Source organism: Agelaius phoeniceus, chromosome 15 (assembly GCF_051311805.1).
Source record: "Agelaius phoeniceus isolate bAgePho1 chromosome 15, bAgePho1.hap1, whole genome shotgun sequence".
Lineage (NCBI taxonomy): Eukaryota > Metazoa > Chordata > Aves > Passeriformes > Icteridae > Agelaius > Agelaius phoeniceus.
The window spans coordinates 16,821,884-16,839,062 of record NC_135279.1 but is presented as its reverse complement, the minus strand read 5'-3'; the positions used below and the strand labels follow the sequence as shown (position 1 = coordinate 16,839,062).

The window sequence follows — 17,179 nt, the reverse complement described above, 5'->3', positions numbered from 1 at the left end:
CATCTTCCCACCACACACACACCTGTCCCAAAGCCAAGGATGCTCCAAGAAACAGGAGGAGACTTCAGGAGAACCCTCTGCCACCTGCTCCTCTTCCCTCCCAGAAGTTTCTTTGACCCTGCCACCTCCACAGCCACCTCCCCTGGGGACACAAGCACAGAAGGCAGCAGGTACAGGAGAGACGATGTTATGTGCACAGCCAGAGCCAAATCCAAGGAAGCAATGGGAGCTGGCCAGAGAAGACAGCTGGGGGGTGGGTGGGCTGCAGCCAGGGGGGCAGCACGGGGGCAGCACGAGCAGCACGAGCGCGGGGAAGCAGCTCTCAGGTGGTGACACCACAGACACCTCCAGGGGTTCTCAGGGAAAGCTGGACCCCACTGGGAGGTGACCTGAGGGGCAGGGTGAAGGGACATGTCGCTCTGGGGTTTGCCACCACCACCACCATGCTCAATGAGCCTCCGCTCCACGGATCTCCTGAGCCCAGCCTGTGCCACTAAACCTGCTCTGCACCCTGGAACCCCCCATAGCTCCGACCCCAAACACACACAGGGAGCTCCAGCACACCCCAGTCCCCCTGAGGCGGGGGCGGGCAACCATGGGAGCCCTGAGTGCAGCACACGAGCTCCCCATGGGCTGGGATACAGCCCCTCTGCTTGCCCCTGTGCTGCCATCTCAGACCACAGGGCCAAATCTACCTGTCCCTGCCACACCCACCTGCTTCCTGCCACACCCATCTCCTGCCGCCCACCTGTCCTGTGCCCCACCCACCTGTCTCCTTGACTCCTCCCAGGCCTCCCCTCCCTCACCCACCTGTCCCCTCCCCACCCCTCTTGCTGCTCTCTTGCTCTGAGCCTCCCCTCTTCTCCATCCTCCCATCCCCACCAAGCCGAGCGTGTCCCAGCCGAGCTCCCACATCACCCGCACCGGGGACAGGGATCATGGAGGACCAGAAGCCTCGGGGACAGGTGCCAGGGAGGGGACAGGCGCAGGGCGGGCACGTACCGTTCTCGGGGTGCTCCATCTCCCCGATGCTGCCATCGGGCGTGGTGCGCTCGTAGTGGTCCTCGGGCAGGGCCAGGGGCCCGATGCGGGGCCCTGATGAAGATTTGCTGCTGGGGGTCTCGGATTCCTCCAGCCCACTGTCGTAGTAGCTGTGCTGGGAGGGGTCCTGCAGGTCCTGAGCCTGGCTGGCTGCAGAGAACGTCACTCGGCGATGAGGTAACTGCAGACAAGAGAGAAGATGTTGCATCACCCACCTGACAGGTGAAGAAAAAGGGTGGGGTCATCCAACCTGAGCCCATCCTGGGCCCCCAGAGCCATCCTGGCAGACTCAGCACCAGGCTCCATCCCAGCCAAGAGCTCCCCATCACATGCAGGGAGCACACTTTGCATGGTCCCTGCGCTGCCCCAACCCATCACTCCCTCCACGGCTCTGTCCCAGCCTTGTCTGTCACCCAGGTGTCCCCTCCCATGTCAGGACAGCTCTGGAAAGGCTCCCCCATCAGCACAGCCTCCTGAGTCACTGTCTCCACCCTTAACCAGGGCTCCCCACTTGGCAGGTTCCCAACGCAACCCCAGAGCCTCCTGTGACCAAGACTGCCCCAAAGCCTCTCCAATGGCATCACTGCCCAGCACAGAGCCACATCCTCCCTCCCCTGCCAGCCCCTGGCACGACCTCAGCTCCCATCCCCAGGATTCTCCTCCCAGGGTCACCTCGTTAAGCCTTTCCAAGACCCCACTTCACACTCTCCCTCCCCAGCCCTGCCTCACGCTCAGAGCAGCTCCCTGCCAGCAGCCATTAAGCCACATCATTATCCTGCTCCAAATCCTTCCACCAAATCCTTCTTTGGTGTGATTACCGAGGAGTGGAGTGGAGAGTTCAAGGGGCAAGAGAGGGGAATGAAACACAACCATCGAGAGCAAGAAAAAACCACCACAATGTTTCCCCACCAGAAACGTGGGGAAAGGCCAAGACAGGAATTATTTGATGGGGAGCTGAAGGTGATGAGGTGAGAGAGGAGCCAACACAATGTTTAGGCTGAATACTGAATACCTTTTTCTGTGCTGGTGTCTTTCCTACAAATCAGTGGCAATCAGGCGTCCCACACACAGCGAGCACCGGCCAGGAAGGGGAAGGAATTGAGACGAACAGAGGGAAGGAACACAGAGGGAGCATTTAGATGAGCTGCTTTAAGGTTGGTTGGACCTGATTAAATTCACCACAGATGCTTAGAGACCTGATTTAAGTAACTTCAGAGCTGTTAGGGCTGCTTTTTTTTTTTTTTTCCCAAGACTTTTTTTTTTTTTTTCCTGAGGAATTTGTAGAGAATCAGGGAGCTTCCAGAAGACTGGAAGGGAGCTAAAATAGCGCCTGTCTTTAATGATGAGAAAAAAGAAGAGCTGGAGAATTATAAAACAGTTAGCTTAATTTCAGTTCCTGGAAAAATACTGAAGCAGATAAAAGAACTCTTTGTAAGTACCTACAAGATAACAAGGAAATGAGTAACAGCCACTGTAGGTTTGTCACAAACAAACATGTCAAGCCATTGAACTCCTTCCTTTGAAAAGACAGCAGGCCTCGTGGAGGGAGGAGGAGCAGTAAATGTTCTAGCTCGACTTGAGGAAGTTTTTTTTGACACTGTTTTAGCTGATTTTCTCATAAGTAATGCAAGCAAACAGCAGAGGTGCAGCACGGTACATCCCTGCCTGGGTAATGTGGGTGCAAATCATTTGGAAAGTGTTATTCCCGAAGGAATTACTGCAGACAGCCTTTTCAGCTGGGATCATGGATCAAATTAAAGCTCTGAGTTGTGTCCCGAATCCATTGCTGGGCTGTGTTTTCATTAGCTGCTGGCATGACAGATGTGGGGTGGGTCTGTCACATCTGCACCCTCGTGAGGAGCAGTCACAGCTGGCTGAGGATCACTGCAATCACAGGCTGGGGATCCACTCCTGCTGCCAGCCTCCCACCAAAAATGCATCAATATTGGGAGGTGTGAATGGGCTGGGATGTGCCAGCTCTGCTGGGTGCCAGGAGGCTGAGCTGGGCACCGGTATTGAGGGGAGTGCCCCACTTCAGCAGAGAAGAACAGACAAGCAGTTGTTGGAAACCATGACGAAATATTTCAAAAAAAGAGAGAAATTGGTTCAGGGAAGAGAAGGTTAAGGGTGGCAAAGGCTGGAAAGGAAAAGCCTGTGCTTGGGACCACTGGCAGATGAGAAGGAGTGACCTCTACCTGCAGTGGGGAACACCGGGTTAATCACTGGGGCAAAAACCCCACAGTAGCTTTGGCCAAGTGCAATCACAGGATCATGGCAGGGTTTGAGCTGGAAGGGCCTTAAAGCTCATCTCATCCCACCCCTGCCATGGGCAGGCACCTTCCAGTAGCCCAGGTGGCTCTGAGCCCCATCCAGCCCAGCCTTGGGCACTGCCAGGGTGGGGCACAGCACAGGGGGCACAGGATGGGGCTGCCAGAGCAGAGGGTGCACCCCCTGCCATAAGGTGAGCCCCTCCTGGGAGGGCTCTGCAGGAGCTGAGGACAAGGCGGCGCTGCCCAGGTGCCAGTGCCCCTCTGGAGTCCCCTCCCAGCCCACAGGGATCGAGTAAAGCCTGGCACTGCCCTCCCCCTGGCCTTGCCCACCCAGCTGAAACCATTTCCTGCCTTGCCTGGCCCATCCCGAGCTCCTGCTTTCCCTCCGTGCTTGCACCAGCCCTGCCAGACCAGCCGGGCTCCTCGGGGTGCTGAGATAACACAAATCAACAAAGTCCCAAAGCCAGCCTGTGACAGCCACCATCCCCCCAGCCCGGGGGGCTCCATCCCAACAGCAGCGCTTTTACCTGAAAAACACCTCCTTTAAATGTCACCAGGCAGCCCTGGAAAGGGCTCCTCTCCCTGCAGGGCTCCCCAGCCCCGTCCCTGCAGCCCCACAGGGCAGAGTGGCTCTGGCATGGGGAGTGCCCCCCTCCCTCTGTGCCCAGCCCCACCAGCGGGTCCCTGGGACGCTCTGCAGCCGCTCAGCCCGGCTCTAGAATCGTGGAAAAGCACGGAATTGATTTGTCTGGCCTTGACTCACAGAAATTGGGTTTGGTGTGACCTTTCTGGGGGAGGGTAAAGAGCCTTTGAGCAGGCAGTGCCCTCTGCACAAGGAGCTGCCTGTGCAGTGCAGTCCAGGCACAGCAGAGCCTTCTGTTTGAGGAGTCAAACACAGCAGCTCCAAGTCACAACCTGCAAACAGCAAATCTGTTTTGGGGCCCTCATCTTTGCTTGCCCCAGTTTTTCCCCGTTTCCTCATCAGAGGTGACCTTTGCAGGTGCCGTCTCACCAGGGCTTCCTGGAGTGCCTTCCTGCCCTTTCAGCCTCGCAGGTTTTTCCACCTGAGGTCTGTGCCAGCCTCTTAACCCTGAGCTACTCATGCAGCATGACCCTTGAATCCATTTTAAAGCCAGCACTTCCCAGGATATCAGCCAGCGCTCCGTTCCTCCGTGCTGGGCTGCGTTAAAATGCACTTTGTTTAAATGGGCCCAGTTTACCAAGCAATCTGGATTGCTCTGCATGGCTGCTCCGTCCTCAGCACCATCTCCCACTCCACCAATCTCCATGGCAGGCACGGGTTTATCAGCAGTGATTTCAGATTTCCTTCCAGACCATTGATTCCAGTGGTGAATGGCAGCGGGTGCCGAGGAGCAGCTCCAGGAGAACCTGGCTCCACAAGGGATCCCAGCCAAGCTTCCCTTTCCTTCCCTAAGCTCTGGATAAACCGGATCTGCCTCACTATGCCGTGCTCAGAATCCCAGAATCCCAGGTTGGAAAAGCCCTCCAAGGTCACCGAGTCCAAGCTGTGCCTGATCCCCAGCCCAGAGCTGTGAGTGCCACATCCAGGTGTTCCTTGGACACCTCCAGGGATGGGTGCTCCAAACCCAAACTCCTCCCTGGGCAGCTCCTCCCAAGGCCTGAACACCCTCTCCATGGAGAAATTCCTGCTGATGTCCAACCTCAGAGCAGTGTTCATGCAAAGCAATAAAAATAATAATAATGATAGTGATAAAATCCCCATTATCAGCTGGGAACATCCATCAGTCTCCAGCTGCTCTGTACCCAACACAAACCAGCTCTGCCTCTCCAGCCCTGTGGGAATGCTTGCAGCAGCTCTCGTTCCTCACAGAGGCCAGGGCCATGCCTAAGGAAAGGTTTAAAAGCCAGACCTGTCACGTAATGCCAGTGTCCCCTGCCATCAGCCACAGTGACTGACGTCAGTGCTATTTCCATCAGCCATTCCCTGCTTTAGCCATTAATCCAGTTGTTCCCTGGGGCTGCCTGGGGCAGTGAGCACTGCACAGCCCCAGCCAGCTCTTCCAGCTGCTCGTGGCATCACTGCCCTACCAGTCCTGCCCACCCCAGGCTCCCCAGCTCCATGAACACCTCTGGATCAGAGAGATCCCACTCTTTGCTAGAAATGATTCCCTTCCATTATGTCAAATATCTCTGTTTGGAATGCCTTTGCAGGTTCCCAACACATGGGCAGGTCCCACATCCTACGTTGTTATGTCTCAGCCCAAATTACTCCAACTATTTAGTCAATACTTTTGCATTTTTCTCCATAATTAACAATTTTGCAATCTCCACTTGGAATTGACAGTTCCTGAATTCCACCTCTTCCCGGCACATTTTTTAAAGTACTTATTGTGTTGACTTTGTAATAATTGATTTTCCCCCAATGTCTTTGGCTTTGCTTGTTAATTTTCTACACTCCAGAACGACTCATTTCTCCTAATTGCTGTAACTCCCTCCTTTTACCCCCAGTATTTATTAGTTTCCCACTTCCTACTGCTGCCTCTGTGCTGGAATGGGATTTGGGGCAGAGCTGTCTATTTTCTCAGCTGAGAAATTGTGGCTTTGGATAAAAAACCTGCACTTTCAGGGTTCCTCAGTGCTGACTGTGATATTTCTGATGGGGACACCTGTGCCAGCACCAGGGACAAACTGAACCCCTGTCCCCCTCTTCCTGCAGGGATGCTCTGATGGGGATGTTCATGAAAATCCTGCAGGCTCTGTGCTGCTGCAGCTCAGGGATTTTTCCTGAGGAGGAATCCTTGGCAGCTCTCCCTCTGGTGACCCCCATCCTCTGTAAGTGCTCTCCTGCCTTTTTGAGCCCCTGCCTGCTCCGGCCTCCTCAGATTCCAGCAGCAGTGAACTCCAGCCCATGTGCTCTCTGGAAAAGCTCTTCCCTTTGCTCCTGCCTCTGCTGCCTGCTCGTTTTGCCTTGAACTTCTCCTACCTGCAGGGTTGTGAGGAACAGCAGTAATTACTCCTCACTCTGCCCCTTCCAATTCCACAAATCCAGGCTGCATCCTGCTCTGCCAGGTCCTGCTGCAGACACCAGGCAGGTCTGGCCAGCTCTACTGCTCTTCCCTGTGCTCCTTCCTGCCCTGCTGCTCTTCCCTGCACCCCTTCCATCCCATCTGCCCTTCCCTGTGCCCCTTCCATCCCATCTGCCCTTCCCTGTGCCCCTTCCATCCCATCTGCCCTTCCTGTGTCCCTTCCATCCCATCTGCCCTTCCCTGTGCCCCTTCCAGCCCTGCTGCCCTTCCCTGTGCCCCTTCCATCCCATCTCCCTGTCCCTGTGCCCCTTCCAGCTCTGCTGCCCTTCCCTGTGCCCTTTCCAGCCCTGCTGCCCTTCCCTGTGTCCCTTCCATCCCATCTGCCCTTCCCTGTGCCCCTTCCAGCTCTTCCCCAATTTTCCAGCCACAGGGAACCCACAGCTCCAGTTTTGGGGCTCATCTGGCAGTAGCAGGAGCTTTGTTTTGGTGAGGAATTTTTGTGGGCTGTCCCCGACCTGCCTGGTCCTGGCTGCACATCCCAAACCCCCCCAGCACCAATCCCTGACTGTGCTGATTCCTTCTGCCAGGAGGGCACATTAGGAAAAATCATACTGGGAGACATTTCTTCCAATATTTCTTCGTGGAATATTGAGAGACCTTTCTTTCAATATTTCTTCATGGAAAGGGTGGTCAGGCATCAGAAGGAGGGTGGTGGAACCACCATCCCTGCAGGTGTTCAGGGAATGACTGGAGGTGACACTCAGTGCTCTGGGCTGGGTGACATCAAATCTTGATGATCTTGGAGGGTTTTTTTTCCAACCTTAATGATTCTGTGAGGATTCCCACTCATGGATGCTGGATGGGGCTAAGGGGACCCCGCAGCCCTCAGCCCCTCTGCTCCCTCATTCAAACATCCCCAGCTCCCAGCACGTCCTGCACCAGGCTGATTGTCCTCACTAAACCCAGGGAAAACAAATTCAGCCCAAGTGACAGCAGTGCCAGGAGGCAACAGGAATTCGGGATGTCACCATGTCCCCACAAACCCACAGCATCACTGCCTGTGCAGAGGGCAGGGACTGAGCAACAGGAATTTGGGAATGTCACCATGTCCCCACAAAGCCACTGGCACCACTGCCTGTGCAGAGGGCAGGGACTGAGCAGCAGGAGAAATTCCATTGTTCACAAAGGAAACCACAAAATCCGCCCCGGGCACCCTTTTCCTGCTGGCAGGGACAGAGGGGAGCCACCCTGAGCACAGGGGCAAAATCCAGCCCCTGTTAACTGGCTCATTGCTGATCCCAAAGCAGGATCCACGCTCCCCTGGCCTCCTGTGCCTCCCCACATGCCAGAAGCTCCTTTCAGGCAGCTGCCAAGGGAGCTGCTTCCCCTACAGCCGCCACAATGCAGCAACTCACAGGGCCGGGAGTGAAAGGCAATGTCAGAGCCAGCGCCCGGAATATCAAAATGAGCGACAAGGGAGCCATTGTGGCCCTGGAGTTACCCAACTTCACATGGATTCATCAGCCCCTCTCCTTCACACACCAACCTGGAGTCATGCAGCATCCCTGGATATGGAGGGGAAGAGAGAAGGATAAGGCCAGGGGCCGTGCTTTGAGTGAGCCAGAGCCAGCGTTCCATGGGTGGAGGCTTGGGAATTGTTCGCTTTGCCTGGCGAAGAGCAGGGCTCCAGTGCAGTGCAGCACAGCCTTGGGAGCAGGAGGCTGAGGGGAATATTATGTCCATGGAAACCAGGGCAGGCCTCGAGGAAAGCTGGAGCTGAATTGCCAAAACCACCCAGGGCAACGCTCAGGCTCCAGGAAACAGGACACAGTTCGTCCCTGAGCCGACCATTTTACAGCTCATCTGAGCCACCAGAGCTTCTGCTGCCCTGCTGGGGTGAGAATGGAGCTCAGACAGCTCTTCCCATCCTGTTCCATGACCCTGCAGCAGCACATTGTGCAGCCACTGCACTGGTTTTTGGAGGAGAAGCCCCCCAAGAGCCCTCCCTGCTTGTTCTGCACTCACCCTGCAGGTGATGGGAAGAGCTCAGGGCATTTCCTGGCACAGCAGCACCCTGAGGAACAGGGACAGGGACACGGGACAAGGGACAAGGCAAACACTGCCCTGGCTTGGTGTCACCTCCTGCTCCTGCCCTCGGTGGCCTGGGGGTCCTGTTTGCCCCAAGGGCCCCTCCCTGCCCTGCCACAGCATCTCCAGGGGTTCAGTTGCTTGAGCAGACCCAGCTGCATTCCCAGCTCCCTGTTTGCTCAACACAAAGGAATTGATGGAAGGGCTGGGATCAGGTCCCAGGGGCTGCTTTGGACAAGGGAGGGACATGGACAGAGCCATCTCTAAGCCAAGATCTGTGGTCTCACACCTGTGAGACCCATTATTTTTTTCAAAACACTCCTTCAGGCCCTCCCAAGATTTTGTCTGTCCCAAAGAACCCTGACAATTCTGGAGCACAGTTAGAGGCCCAAATCTGTTATCTGCCAGCCTGGCCTTCCTGGGGTCACCTCCACCACAGCCCCTGGGGTCCCACAGGGCACATCAGCCATGGGGTGACCGCTCTGCTCCGTGATGCCCACAGGGTCTCGTGTGGCGGCTGTGCCTGCCCACAAATTCCTGTGTCCATCCCCAGCTCCCAACACCCCTTCAGCTCTTCCAATACTGACAAACCAGAGAAGGAATCCGCAACTAGAGGAAAAAAGCACAGGAACCCATGGAATCCCAGCTCCCAAACCCAGGTATTATCCCCAAAATCACCTGGTCCCCTCCTGAGTGGCTGCTCAGCTGACAATTAGCGAGTGCTGACCTTGCAGTCAGCAGAGGCAGTCTCCAAGTGCTGCCCAAATAATGATAGCAGAGCAGCCAGCCTCAAATGGACATCAGCTCCCGAGGCACTATTTAATGAATAAATCCAGGAAAATGCGGGCTGACTCCACATAGGTGCCCTGAAGCCTCCTGAAATTTGCATGATGCTCAAAGAAGCCGCCAAAGCCCGGTGCCAACCTGCCTGGTCAGATCGAATTTATCTAACTCAGAGCAAGATCTAACGCAATTAGAGACCCATTTAGGCAGCCTGGGGACAGAGCCTGCCTAACCCTCAGCCTATCCCAGCTCTGAGCCCATCCAGGAGGTGCCATTTGGCTTTTCTTTGGGTGAAATGAAGACGGGCAAGGAAAACACGGAAATAAATCATGGGAAGGGCGAACGGTAAAATGGAAAGGGGTCATAATCTTTATGGAATAATGTTTAAATTGGTCTGGCTGTGCTGCCCTGGAATGTCTGTCACCATCCAGCTGATAATGGAGCTATTCTGGAGATGGTTGGTGTGGAGTGGAAATTGCCCTGGCCGCAGCAGGAGACCTCATAATCACGTTAAAACCATCTTAAGATCCCAGGGAGAAAAAGCTTTCCGGGACTGGGAGCAACACTTGAATAAAACCCTAGAGGAATCCAACAGCTGCAGAGTGGGAAAATGATGCTGGGAAAATAATGAGCTAATCTGGCTTCCAGTTGCACCCAGTGGAGCTGACAGGGAGCACTGAAGGCTCTGGGGAGAGCAGGGGGTCCAAAGCTGTAGACTCAGGACTCTATAAAAAAAAAATGGAGATAACCAGGAATGGAAGCCTTTCCACAGAAAACCTGTCAATTTGCTGAAATCAGATCATTATTCAAGCGAGCTCCCTGTTTCAGGGCTGGGGCGTGGGGGGAGATCTTTGCTGACACGTGAAAATGAAAAAATGATGCTCTTGCAAAGGTACCTTTCACTTCAGGACTCCAGCCAAGTATTAATTATGGAGCTCAACTCAAAAAGGTCAGGCAAAATCATGCCTTTAGACATTACTAGAAAAAAAAATATTTATATATAATATATATTCTGATTGACCTGGGAAATGGGGGGGAAAACTGTCAGTTCTTCCTGATTTGCTTTCAAATTGAAAATTTTCCTCTGAGGGCAAACCTGTTTTGCAGCCAGTTCTATTTCCACAGGCAAAGGGCAGCAGCTTTTCCTGTCTGCCCAAGGAATTGTGCCTGCTCCAGAGGTCTGGGCACCCACACACTGCAGAGATGGGCAGAGCCCTCACTTTAGTGGTCTGCACCTCCTGATGAGTGGAGATACCAGGTGAGACAAACCTTCCTTTGGAGACATCAAACAGGTAGGACAAGTCATAGGAAGGCTTCTTAGGGCCACTTATCTTGCCTGCACTGCTCCAGCTCCCATTCCCACTGGCACAGGACCCCTGGGATGGGTGAGCTCCTCAAATCCCAGGATTGCTATCACAATCCTTGGCCAAACCAGATCCTGGCTCCAAACAAGTTTCCAGCACATTTGCAATGGTTTCTGAGCTCTCTGGGCAAGGGGTGCCCCAATAGTCCCCAATAAACTGTGATCCACTTGAAATCATTGGGAAAAAAATCCCCCCAAGCTCCTCCAGGCATTTGCAGAGCCTGGAATCACAACACCTCAGAAAGTCTTGCCCAGCCTGAATGAGAACCAAGGGCTCTTCAAACATCTGAAACACGAGTTTTTCCTTCCACGGGGCTCAAGTGCTTTTGATGAACAAGCAGGGAGATGAATGGATGAGTGTAAGGGGAACATCACACGTGGCTCCAGCAGGACACTTCCAGCAGGATCTCAGTGCAGAGCTCAGCCACGAGGTGCCCCCCCAGCAGCTGCTGCTGAGCACGGGGGAGCTGGGAGGATGTGAAAACCAGGCCATGAGGGAGCAAAATAGCTGCAGGCTCTCAGGTTGCTGGGGCCTTTCAAGATGTCTCGGAGGAGCTGAATCAGGGCAGGCTGCTCTGACAGCTCCCAGGGAGGGAGGTGGGATCGCTGCCCTCCCCAAAGGATGGCTCCCAGCTTTGATGGAGCGTGCCAGGATCCCTGTGCCATGTGCAGGCAGATCACAGGGGTGTTTTGCAAGGCAGGAGGAGCTCAGCAGGATGTTTACATCCCAGCAAAGGGGCATCTTCAGGGATCTCTGGGCAGGACCCACAAGGCCTGGCTGGGAGTGCCACAAGGATGGAAATAATGAGGTGGTGGAGCTTTCTGCTGCTCTCCTGGCAGGTCACAACCCACGCTCCCACCACAAACCCACCCACGCTTCCCTGCCAGCAGCTCAAGGGCTGAGGCAGTAAACAGCTTCCACCACACAAGGCATTGATGCAAAACAACCAGGAATGTTTCTAAAGGGATCTGGGGGAGTTGTTTTCTTTCTGGTCCTCTGCCTGACCTCCTCTTCCTCTCAAGAGGGTTGGGTTGGGAATCACACTCAGAAAAGAAGCCTTTACTACAGGTAGAATGTGGAAACCAGGTACTCAAGGGTGAGAGACCTCCAGAAAAGTTCAGAAAGTCAGAGAATAAAATCATGGAATGGTTTGAGTTGGAAGGAACCTTAAAGTCCATCTCATCCCACCCCTGCCATGGCAGGGACACCTCCCACTGTCCCAGGCTGCTCCCAGCCCCAGTGTCCAGCCTGGCCTTGGGCACTGCCAGGGATCCAGGGGCAGCCCCAGCTGCTCTGGGCACCCTGTGCCAGGGCCTGCCCACCCTCCCAGGGAGGAATTCCTTCCCAATATCCCATCTAAATCTCTCCTCTTTTACTTTCAGAGCTCCCCTTGTCCTGTGTAAAATCTCTCTCCATCTTTTCTGTAGCTCTCCTTGAAGTACAGAAAGGGTCAGGACAAAAGGCAAGGTCAGTGAAGGACCTGTTGGTGGGAAGCTGAGTGAGGCTGAGCTGCAGGCCTGACTCCAGAGGTGAAGCCAAGGCTGAGTTCACCCAGGCTGGACTTGTGGGTGCTGCAGCCACAGTCAGAGGTGACCAGAAAAGGGCACCAGGACACCAGGGGTGACCTCCTCACCCCTGTTTAACCCTCCTGTGCCCCAGCTGAGCTGTCTGTGCCTTCTGGGGTGCTGGGCACATTCCAGAGGAGGAGCCTCTTCTGGAATAATCTCCAGTGCCCATCTTGGTTTCTGCCGGGAGCAGAGCTGGGTTGTGCAATGGCAGCACAGCCGTGCCCTGGGGATGGGCCGTGCCCAGGGCTCCTGGCAAGGGCTCTCACAGGACAGGGGTGTGTGGGGATGAGGGTGGAGGGGCAGGAGGGTGATCTGGGCCTGGCACAGGGCTCAGCATTCCAAAGGATGTGCCAACCAGCAGGAGGTTTGCCAGGGCACCACGGGTGCCACGTGCCCAACACCCCACAAACCACAAAGGGGCTCTTTGGGACCTGCCCTGGCACGGCCCCACACGGGGGGATTCACTCTGGGGGTCCCAGCTGGCCCCCAGAGCACAGCAGCCACCCCTTTGCTGCTGTCCCAGGGCTCCCAGGGCTGCCCTTCCCAGCCCTGACACAATCCCAGCCACTCTGTGCCCTTTGCTCCAGGCATTCCTTAGCCCTTGTTCCCTCCACAACAACCTCCCTGGCCTGTCCTACATCCTGCACCCTCTCATTACTGCAACCTCCTTCCATCCCATCCCAGAACATCCCAGAACATCCCAGCTCTGTCCTCACCTGGGAAAACCCCACCCTCCACCCCCTCCAGCAGCATCCACCCTCTGTGTTCACCCCATCCACACCTCTGGGTGCTCTGTGGGCTGAGGGGCACCGAGTGCCTGGGGACACACAGGGGCCATGGGGACACACAGGGACACACAGAGACCATGGGGACACACAGGGACCACAGGGGACACACAGAGACCATGGGGACACACAGGGACCACAGGGGATACACAGGGGCCATAGGGACACACAGAGACCACAGGGACACACAGGGACCTCGTGGACATGCAGGGACCAAGGGGACACACAGGGCCCATGGGGACACACAGGGACACACAGGGCCCATGGGGACACACAGGGGCCATGGGGACACACACAGAGATAATGGGGACACACAGGGGCCATAGGGACACACAGGGGCCATGGGGACACACAGAGACCACAGGGACACACACAGAGACCATGGGGACACACGGGGACACACAGGGGCCATGGGGACACACACAGGGGCCATGGGGACACACACAGAGACCATGGGGACACACAGGGGCCATGGGGACACACAGGGACACACAGGGACCAAGGGGACATACAGGGGCCATGGGGACACACACAGAGACCATGGGGACACACAGGGGCCATGGGGACACACAGAGATAATGGGGACACACAGGGCCCATGGGGACACACAGGGACACACAGGGACCATGTGGACATGCAGGGACCAAGGGGACACACAGGGGCCATGGGGACACACACAGAGATAATGGGGACACACAGAGACCATGGGGACACACAGGGGCCATGGGGACACACACAGAGACCATGGGGACACACAGGGACACACAGGGGCCATGGGGACACACACAGGGGCCATGGGGACACACACAGAGACCATGGGGACACACAGGGACACACAGGGACCACGGGGACACAGCCTGTCCCAGCCGCAGGCTCTGCCCCAGGGTTTGGTGCTGGGTGCTGCAGCCTGCAGGGCTGGGCCCCGCTCCAGGGAGCAGCACTGCAGCTGAGCCCGGCCGAGCGGGCAGAGCAGTGCTGGGAATATCAATCAGGGAGGCCTGGAGCGGGCGGCTGCACACACAGCCAGGGCTTTCATCCCCCAGCATCCACAGCAGAGGCAGCCAGGGGCTCAGCCCTGCGCTGGGAGGGCTCAGCAGCCCTCTGTACTGCAGCCAGCACGGTCAGGAGAGACTGGGGAAAGCCAGGGAGAAGGGAGAGATCAGGAGAGAGGGTGGAGAGGAGCAGACACGGTTGTGAAAGAAGCAGGAAGATCTGAGGGGGAAAAGGAGGAGTTCCCCTGATCTAAGCTAGGAAAGGCCAATGCTGGCTCCAAGGGTATCGGGCAGGGGAGAGGCTGAGGCTGCGAGGAGGGAGAGGAAGAGGAGGGCAGGGAGGAATGGCAAGAGGGGAACTGGGCAGTGCTGTCACCCAGCCCCACGTGGGGAGCCCCAGGCAAGGAGCACAGAGACCATGGGGGAGCCTTCAGGGGACAAAGGACGAGGTCCCCAGTGCTGGTGGGGCCAGGGACTGCCAGGCAGGAGAGACCCAATGACCTCCCTGATGTGCTGGGGACAGTCAGTGCCACTGTGTCCTTGCAGACACTGCCTACAGAGCGGTCACCTGGCCTGGGCTGCCCACCCTGCTGTCACCCGCTGCCACTGTGTCCACCCCACTGCCACCCTCCACACAGCACAGCCTGTGCACAGCCCTGTGCCCTCTCCCTGGGGCTGTGCACCCCCTGTGCCACCTCCTTCTGCAGCCCAGGCTGCACAGTCCCCACTGCCACCTCCTTGGGGACAGGGCTTGTACCCTGCCCTGTGCCACCTTCCTCCAGCTGCATCCCCTGTCCCTGACACACAGCCTGTGCCTGTGTCACCACGCTGCCCTCTGTGCCACCTGCCCAGGGTGCTGGCAGTGACACTCCCCTCTGTGCCACCTGCCCAGGGTGCTGGCAGTGAGCATCCCCCTGTCACCTGCCCCGTGTGGGGGCACGGGCTGGGTACACCCCGCTGTCACCTCCCCCTGCAGCACAGACTGCACACACCCGCGCTGGCTCTGGCTGCACATCCAGCCTCTACCAGGGGCTGCTCTTGAAGCTCCTCATTTTGAAGTCCCAAATGCCCCATGGTGCTCTCACTCATCAACCCAAGTCCCCAGCACAGATGCACCAGGAGCCACCACACCTTCCTGCCTGGCCCCTGGTGCCCTCAGCACCCTCAGCAATCTCCAGCACGGTGCACTGCCCTCTCCCCACCCTGTCCTGTGCTCCCCCAGCCCCCCCAGGCGCCCCAGTGATGCTCACAGGCTGCTGTGCTTTGACACAGCCACTCTTCCCAGAAGATCCAGGGAGCTGCAGCCCCTGGACACTTCCCTCATTCCATCTCAGCCCGGCAGAGCCAAATCTGACCCAAGCCCCGTCGATCTCAGCAGCAGGAGCTGATTCACAGTGTGGAGGAACTGCTCCCAGCACAGCTTCTCTCTGGAACTGGGGGAAAGCAGGGCAGGTCCCCCATGAACCCTCAGCTCCATCTGCAGCTCCTTGCTGGATCCATTTATCAGCTCATTCCACGTGAACGACCTTGAGAAAACCCACTGACCCAGGACAGTGGGAGACTTTCCCAGACATCTGCCAGCACCTAAACCTGCAATTTATGGAGACTCTGAGCTAAATTCTCAAACAAGACGATTTCATTTCTGTCCATTACAGCCACAATATTCCTCTCCTCCCCTCCCGCAGAGAGTAATTAATGCTGCACCGCTCCGAGCCCGCGGGCAGGTGCAGGAACCTCTGCTGAGCTCGCCCAGTTCACACCGCTCCAGCTGCCTTCCCGGGGGCTGGGGGGCTGCGAGGACCCGGGGCAGCTCTTGGGAAAGGATGGAGAATATCCCCTCCCGGTGAAAAAGGGATGGAGCCTGGGAGCCAGGCAGAAGAAAGAGCCGCTCCCCACGCCAGCGCCTGAGTTCTCACCCCAGGTTCATCAAAGAGCTGCCGAGGACGAGGAAGGGAGGGAAACTTCTCTCAGAAAGTTCCCAAAGGGAAGCAGATAGCAGGGCTGAGCCAAGCCCCCAGACTGCCCGGCCCAGCCCTGCGGGGAGCAGTTATTGAGGTGGTTGCTGGTGTCTCCTTTCCTCCTCTGCAGCCATCGCTTCTCCCTGCGGGTCCCAGCCCTGCCTGCCCAGGAGGCCCAGACACTTCCTGGATGGTTCAAGATAAAACCTTATGCTGTTAGCAAAACAAACGAGGAGGCTGTGAGAGCCAAGGCTGGCACAGGGCTCAAACCACCGAAGCCAGAACCACTGGTTTCCCTGGCTGATCTAATCTCTCCCAGCGCCAGAGCTCCTCAGCCCCAGCAGCCTGGTGAGGCCACTGGAGGCCCTGGGGAAGAGGTGAACTGGTGTGACAGGAGCAGGGATGGGTGTCCCAGTTTGGAAGAAAAACCAGGAGAAACAAGAAAAGGTGGCCAGGGAGGGGGGCCCTGAGATGGGATAGTGGGATGGTGGGAGAGGGGTGGTGTTGGACTGTTCCTGCCTACCAGGGTCCATCTTTTCTCCAAACAGCTGGAGACAAGACCTCGAGCGCGCCCCTTGGCATTGGCATCACCCCCATCCATCCCGCCAGGAGATCCCATCCAGAGCAGAGCCATCTGCGTGGGGAGCGGGACCACCTGGCTCCAGCAAGCCTTCCTGAGAGGATCTCTCCTTCCCATCACCTCCCAGGGTGGGGGAGCACCGGGATCTGGGCGCTGCTGACACGCCAAGGCTCCATCTGCAACCGCGTGCGCCCTCATTGCAGCACTGCGGCGCGCGGGAGCGGCGGCTGCCAGCCCGCGCCAGAGGGATTTGGGTCAGGCTAGCCAGGCACAGGGATCTGCTCCACCATGCTCTGGCTGTGGGACGTGGGTGTGGCTCAAGAGGATGTGGGGATCAGCCAGGAGAAGCTTTGAGGGAGGATGTTGGTGTGAAATGAAATGAAAGCTGGGCGGGTTGGGCCATGGCTCGGACTGCATCCACATCCACACAGGTGTGTGTGTGTGTGTGCAGGTGTTGGGAACCCTGTCCTGGAGGGACATCTGCAGAGGGCCAGGTAGTGACTAGACATGGGACATGTCAACCTGGGGATGAAGGGTCAGCACCGTGAGGCCTCTGGGCTGATCACGCTGGGGCGTGGTGGAGGGTTTGTGGACATGGCCGGCTCACGTGAGCATCACTCCTGGCCTCCACAGGGCCGGAGTGCTCCAGTGGCCAAGGACATGGAAAATATGCCTGGGAAATTGCTGGGAGAGCCTTCTCAGGGGCAGCAGGGAAAATAAGGCACAACCGGTCAAAAATAGA

At 56.9% G+C, this 17,179-nt stretch overlaps 1 protein-coding gene across 3 annotated transcripts in view; it reads right to left on the bottom strand.

Moving 5' to 3' along the window:
- Positions 1 to 17,179, bottom strand: part of PCDH1 (protocadherin 1) — a 58,685-nt gene that overhangs the window by 28,230 nt on the left and 13,276 nt on the right. For all 3 annotated transcript variants that reach the window (XM_054642893.2, XM_077186645.1, XM_054642894.2), the window contains one exon: positions 1,003 to 1,222. In XM_054642893.2, the coding sequence (XP_054498868.2) occupies positions 1,003 to 1,222 (220 nt within the window). The remainder of the gene's footprint in view (positions 1 to 1,002; positions 1,223 to 17,179) is intronic.